A 7,307-nucleotide genomic window follows, 5' to 3' on the forward strand; every position below is an offset into this window, starting at 1 on the left:
TTGCTTTGTTTTGTTTTTGTTTTTTTGAATGTCCAGAGGACCAGATTGAACTTTTTTGGATTTTTCTACCTGGATTATTGAGCATGCATCAGGATATAACAGACTTATGTTTGTTATGTTTGTAACGCTTGTCTTAACTGATGCTTTTCAATGTGGAAGCAAACCAAACAGTGATGAAGTAGCTTTACGCTGATTTTTGTTTTGAGTCACAGCAAATCGTGTTTTCATGATGCACAACATTCGAAGTACAGAGTCAGGGTGATGATTCTTCCCACAGACGCCTGAACTGGTTCCTTTTTGGAAATATTAGACATCTGATGGTCACAAGAACAACAACTGTGATGGGATCAAAACAGCAAAAAGAGAAAAAAAATTAAAATACATTTTACACTGACAGCTTGAAATTTGCTCAGCACCCACTAATGCAACCAACAGAATTAGTTTAGTATTTGTAAGTGGTGTTGAGAAAAAATTCTGTTGAAAGCAGCTGATCCAAAGATTAGATCAGTTCAGCATGAAGAAGGGAAATAAAATCACATGACTATAAGATAAATGTCCAACTGTTGTTAAGAAAATACAACAGGTTGTTTTCTGCCATTGTGAATAAAGTGTTTTTATGTTACACAATGAGTTCCTTTAGCTGAAGCGTTCGGTGATCTGAAAACAAGCAAAACATTTATCGACATCTCATTTCCCTCACTCAGGCACCTCACTTCATGTTAGGTGTTGGAATATTTAGAAGTTTCAAGTCTTCTGTGAGCTCTTATTCAGATTACCTGACTCTACAGCAGAGCATGTCTTTAGCTGAGAGATTAGACATTTAGTGCTAATCTGAAGCATGAAGCTGGGGTTATAACAGAGTTGTGTGCAAACACATTGTGGTGGTTCTGGCCCCATAAAATCGGCCCCCACAACTACCTGAAGCCTGATATGTCACTGGACTATCTGTGGCATTTCGCTCCAGGCCTTGGCCTTTTTCTTGGCCAGCGCCATCCAGGGGGGTTCGTCTTGTGGTAGAGCAGAGGGAGGCAGACCACGCAGGGGGTGTGCAGCCAGTCTAGGGAGGCCTGGAGCATTCAAACTGGACTTTTCTGTGTTGGTTTGGGAGGGAAAAGGATGGGAGGTGACTGAGGGCATTTGGGCTATGCTGTCAGGTTTGGAGAGAGCTGATGATGTTGTGCAGGGAGGGGGTTTGGAGGTGACAGGGACAGGAGTAGGCAGGGACGTGGCATTTTGGGGGGACTTAGGTTGTTGTGGAGGTGACTTTGCTGTGACAGGAGACACCTGGGGTTTAGAGAGTGGCTGGGATCTTGAAGGCTGAGGCGGCACTGGGGTTGGAGGGGAGAGAACTCGCTTGGTCTCCTTTTCACCAAACAGTGGTGGTTTATTGGTCGCTAGAGGAAAAATACACAAATAAACAAGGAAAAATAAACACACGTAAGAAAACAAGAAATAACTGTGTGAGTTGCAGATAATACATATAGTAACAACAACAACAATAACAGGATAAAAAAACTTGTGAAATAAATGCTACTTGTCATGAGAAAGTTGTAGAGGCGGAAAGAATCCACACGAGAGCAGCATTGTATCAGTGTAACGTGTTCACATGTTGCTGGTGAAGATTCTCAGTCATCCAGGACATGATAAATTAAAAAAAAACGTTCAATACAAAAACAACTGGACGTGACAAAGGACAGAGGCTGGTCCACCCTAAGGACAGAACACCCATACACAAACAGAGTGGTGTAGTGTATGTGGTCCAGTGCAGCGAGGACTGTCCAGACCTCTACATTGGAGAAACTAAACAGCCTCTTCACAGACGCATGGCTCAACACAGGAGAGTCAGCTCTTCAGGACAAGATTCAGCTGTTCACCTCCACCTCATGGATAAGGAACACTCTTTTGAGGACCAGAATGTGCACATTTTGGACCGAGAGGACAGATGATTTGAGAGGGGGGTGAAGGAAGCAATTTATGTTAAAAGAGAAAAAAATGTCTCTTAACAGAGGAGGAGGCCTCAGATTTCCACTTTCAAAAACATATAATGCAACTTTAAGATGAGTCCCAGTCGGTTTCCAAACCTAATGGGAACAGAGGGGCCTCGTCTGTGAATTAGAGGAACAAAGACCTTAAGAAACCCCCTACTGTTAAGGTGTTGTGTGAAATGTGATTTGTCAATCTACATGGGTATCTTATCTCAGCTTTATAACCTGAACCTCTCATTCACTGCTCTTTGAATTGAGAAAGCTCCTCGGATGAGGAGCGAAACGTCTTCTGTTACAAATAAAGTCCAGTTGTTTTTGTATTGAACGCTTTTTGTTTTTTTTAAGTGTTCACATGTTCAAATTCAAGTTCAAAAATACACCCACTAAGTTAGGTTTTCTGTATTTGAGTTAACACTTTATGTAAAATGTTTTTCTAAAAATGATAAATAAAAACATTAATTCAAAACAATACATTTCTTGAGTATTTTTCAAGAGTAAAAAAGTAGCCCGTGTCTGAACGTACAAAAAGCAAGTTTTTCTAAAAAATTAATTTGGGTTTTATTTTGTAAACTGACAAACTTTATGTAGGAGATATGAAAAGTTCAAATGAACTCAGACACAGTGGAAGTCAGTGATAGTTTCAATGTGTCCACTCTGCATTCTGGGAAGATCTGAGATTAAACCAAGAATCCTGCAGTAGAGACACACTGGGTGAAAGAAGACAAAAACAACAATGAAGCAGTGTTGTATAAAGTATCTCAAAGTGATACTTCAGTGAAAGTACAAGTATCTTACCATAAAATTACTTTGGCAAAAGTTAAAGACTCCTTTAAAATTATTACATAAGTAAAAGTTTTAATGTATCAGACATTTAATGTACTTAAGTATCAAAAGTAAATTTCTCTTATAAAATGTACTTAAAGTAAGAGTATTAAGTAAAAGTAAATGGTTAGAATTTCCAAAACAACGTTTATTGGGTGCAATATCCAGTGACAAAAAATTGGAAAGTTTGAACTGAACAATAAAAGATTGAACTTTAAAAATTCTGATTCTAATGAAGTATTCATGCTTTATTAACGTTTATTAACAAAGCTGTTAACCTCTACGCATGGCTCGGGCTCTGGAACCAGTTTCCTTGAGAGGGGCTGGACACTCTTCCACTCTGGAGTTGCCCCTGGTGAGAGGCGCCGAGCAGGTGTGGGCGTACTTATTGCCCCCCAACTTGGTGCCTGTGTATTGGGGTTCACCCCGGTGAATGAGAGGGTGGCCTCCCTCCGCCTACGTGTGGGGGGACGGGTTCTGACTGTCGTTTGTGCTTATGCACCAAATGGCAGTTCAGATTATCCACCCTTTCTGGAGTCCTTGGCGGGGGTACTGGAAAGTGCACCTTCTGGGGACTCCCTTGTTCTGCTGGGGGACTTCAATGCTCATGTGGGCAATGACAGTGAGACCTGGAGGGGTGTGGTTGGGAGGAACGGCCCCCCTGATCTGAACCAGAGTGGTGTTCTGTTGTTTGACTTCTGTGCTCGTCTTGGATTGTCAATAACGAACACCTTGTTCAAGCATAAGGGTGTCCATATGTGCTCTTGGCACCAGGACACCCTAGGCCGCAGTTCGATGATCGACTTTATCATCGTCTCATCTGATCTGCGGCCACATGTCTTGGACACTCGGGTGAAGAGAGGGGCGGAGCTGTCAACTGATCACTACCTGGTGGTGAGTTGGCTCCGATGGTGGGGGAGGATGCCGGTCAGACCTGGCAGACCCAAACGTATTGTGAGGATTTGCTGGGAACATCTGGCAGAGTCTCCTGTGAGACAGAGTTTCAACTCCCACCTCCGGGAGAACTTTGAACATGTTTCGAGGGAGGTGGGGGACATTGAGTCTGAGTGGACCATGTTTCGTGCCTCTATTGTCGAGGTGGCTTATCAGAGCTGCGGCCACAAGGTTGTTGGTGCCTGTCGCGGCGGCAACCCTCAAACCCGATGGTGGACACCGTCGGTGAGGGATGCTGTCAGGCTGAAGAAGGAGTCCTATCGGGCCTTTTTGGCCTGTGGGACCCCGGAAGCAGCTGATGGGTACCGGCAGTCCAAGCGACATGTGGCTCAGGTGGTTGCTGAGGCAAAAACTCAGGCATGGGAGGAGTTCGGAGAGGCCATGGAGAACGACTTCCGCACAGCTTCGAGACGATTCTGGTCCACCATCCGGCGTCTCGGGGGGGAAAGCGGTACGCCACCAACACTGTTTATAGTGGGAGTGGTGTGCTGCTGACCTCAACTCGGGATGTTGTGGGTCGGTGGGCGGAATACTTTGAAGACCTTCTCAATCCCACCGGCACATCTTCCACTGAGGAAGCGGAGCCTGGGGACTCTGGGTCGGGCCCTCCAATCTCTAGTGCTGAGGTCACCGAGGTGGTTAAAAAGCTCCTTGGTGGCAGGGCCCCAGGGGTGGATGAGATTCGCCCGGAGTTCCTTAAGGCTCTGGATGTTGTAGGGTTGTGTTGGCTTACGCGACTCTGCAATATTGTGTGGACATCGGGGGAAGTTTCCCTGGATTGGCAGACCGGGGTGGTGGTCCCCCTATTCAAAAAGGGGGACCGAAGAGTGTGTTCCAACTACAGGGGAATCACGCTCTTAAGCCTCCCTAGTAAGGTCTATTCGGGGGTTCTGGAGAGGAGGGTCCGTCGGATAGTCGAACCTCGGATTCAGGAGGAACAGTGCAGTTTTCGTCCTGGCCGTGGAACACTGGACCAGCTCTACACTCTCAGCAGGGTCCTGGAGGGTGCATGGGAGTTTGCCCAACCAGTCTACATGTGCTTTGTGGACTTGGAGAAGGCGTTCGACCGCGTCCCTCGGGGGGCCCTGTGGGGGGAACTCTGGGAGTATGGGGTACCGGGCTCTTTGATACGGGCTGTTAGGTCCCTGTATGACTGGTGCCAGAGCTTGGTCCGCATCGCCGGCAGTAAGTCGGGCTTGTTCCCGGTGAGAGTTGGACTCCGCCAAGGTTGCCCTTTGTCACCGATTCTGTTCATAACTTTTATGGACAGAATTTCTAGGCGCAGCCAAGGTGTTGCGGGGATCCGTTTTGGTGGCCTTAGGATTGCGTCTCTGCTTTTTGCAGATGATGTGGTCTTATTGGCTTCATCAGATCGTGATCTACAGCTTTCGCTGGAGCGGTTCGCAGCCGAATGCGATGCGGCCGGGATGAAGATCAGTTCCTCCAAATCCAAGGCCATGGTCTTGAGCCAGAAAAGGGTAGAGTGCCCTCTCCGGGTCAGGGAGGAGGTCCTACCCCAAGTGGAGGAGTTCAAGTATCTTGGGGTCTTGTTCATGAATGAGGGAAAAATGGAGCGTGAGATCGATAGGCGGATAGGTGCAGCATCTGCAGTGAAGCGGGCGCTGTACAGGTCTGTCGTGGTGAAGAGAGAGCTGAGTCAAAAGGCGAAGCTCTCAATTTACTGATCGATCTAGGTTCCCACCCTCATCTATGGTCACGAGCTTTGGGTTGTGACCGAAAGAATGAGATCTCCGATACAAGCGGCCGAAATGAGTTTTCTCCGCAGGGTGTCTGGGCTCTCCCTTAGAGACAGGGTGAGAAGCTTGATCATCCGGGAGGGACTCGGAGTAGAGCCGCTGCTTCTCCACGTCGAGAGGAGCCAGTTGAGGTGGCTTGGGCATCTGTTTAGGATGCCTTCTGGACGCCTCCCTGGTGAGGTGTTCCGGACACGTCCCACCGGAAGGAGGCCCAGAGGAAGACCCAGGACACGCTGGAGGGACTATGTTTCTCGGCTGGCCTGGGAACGCCTCGGGATTCCCCCAGAAGAGCTGGCCCAAGTGGCTGGGGAGAGGGAAGTCTGGGCCTCCCTACTTAGGCTGCTACCCCCGCGACCCGACCCCGGATAAGCGGAAGAAAATGGATGGATGGATGGAACAAAGCTGTTAGAAAGCTCACATTGTTGTGTAGTTGGCTTGTTTACTGAGCTATGTTCTGTTTGGTTATGGCTTGTTTCTTTCTGACTAATTAATAATCAAAGATATATTATAGGATAAAATAATAGCATAGGACGTAATAGTTCCCATGCTTTTGAAGCAGTTCATGTCCTGGAGAGCACCAAACTTCTCATGTTTAGCAGCTACCGTCATTTTCACACCTATCGGGAATGTGTCTCCACTGTGAGTCAACAAAGACCTATTGTAATGATTGATATCTGTATATACATGTACATAGAGTTTTCACACAAGCTGCGGGGGAGGGACTGGATTTGTGATTGACAGTGTCAGTGAGGGAGAGAGAAGGGGCCGCATGAAGTCACAGACAGGGAGAACAAACTGGCATTGCCCAATCAGATTTCTTCTCATTTTAAATTGTAGTAACTATTATCTAAGATGGTTAAGAGAAATGTATTGAAGTAAAAGTACACATTTTATTGAGGAATTGTAGTGAAGTAAAAGTGAAAGTCGCTAGAAATGTAAATAATGAAGTAAAATATGTCAAAACTCTACTTAAGTACAGTAACAAAGTATTTCTACTTTGTTACATTGCAACACTGCAACTAAACATGAAGTGTAAAGTTTCTAAAAGTTTAAAGAGTTTGTAAAAATTGTGCAAATTCTGACAGCTCAAAAGTCCAAGTGTCACTCAGCAGAAAGTCTTCCATCTATTATCAAAGTATGTGCTGATCCTTACACTAAACTAGGACTGGATGTCAATCTGAAGGAGACCTAGTTATTGTATATTGATACCTGTAGCAATAACGAAGGATGTGAGATGGAGGAAGAAGATGACACTTTTCTCCCCTTCACTACATTTATTTTATTTAATTAATTATTGTTAAAGTGGAGCACCAGCTGATCAGTTTACTGACCAACAACAACTTAATTAATATTTTCACCCTTTAATGATCCGAATCAGTCACTGAAGTAGAATCTGTTAATTACAGGGAGTTTTATACCAGAACACCTGAGTATTCATCTGAATGAAGAGACCAAAGTTGTCTTTAAAGTTTTATCATAAAAATAATCAAACAAAAAATCAACAACAACAATCAACAAACAATAATAATGAATCATTCAAGGCTTAATTCTCTTATCTGAGGCTAAATTGATTCTTTGAGCAGGAATTATTTCAGTTTTATACGCGCATGAATTTAGACAAAGTTTGACTATCCTGATGCATGCTCAATAAACCAGGTAGAAAAATCCAAAAAAGTTCAATCTGGTCCTCTGGACATTCAAAAAAACAAAAAACAAAACAAAGCAAAAAAAATCTAGAAACATTTCGTCTCTCATCCAAGAGACTTCCTCAGTCTGAGGTGCTGTTTTC

The 7,307-nt window shown here is 45.0% G+C and overlaps 1 protein-coding gene across 1 annotated transcript in view; it reads right to left on the reverse strand.

Annotated features, from left to right (window-relative positions):
* Positions 1-933: 933 nt before the first annotated feature.
* LOC119408325 (histone acetyltransferase KAT6B) overlaps positions 934-7,307 on the reverse strand; it is an 83,629-nt gene continuing 77,255 nt past the window's right edge. The window contains exon 10 of the mRNA XM_037675123.1: positions 934-1,394. Within this exon, the coding sequence (XP_037531051.1) occupies positions 934-1,394 (461 nt within the window). The remainder of the gene's footprint in view (positions 1,395-7,307) is intronic.

The sequence above is a fragment of the Nematolebias whitei genome, chromosome 4 (assembly GCF_014905685.2).
Source record: "Nematolebias whitei isolate Nwh7 chromosome 4, NemWhi1, whole genome shotgun sequence".
Classification (NCBI taxonomy): domain Eukaryota; kingdom Metazoa; phylum Chordata; class Actinopteri; order Cyprinodontiformes; family Rivulidae; genus Nematolebias; species Nematolebias whitei.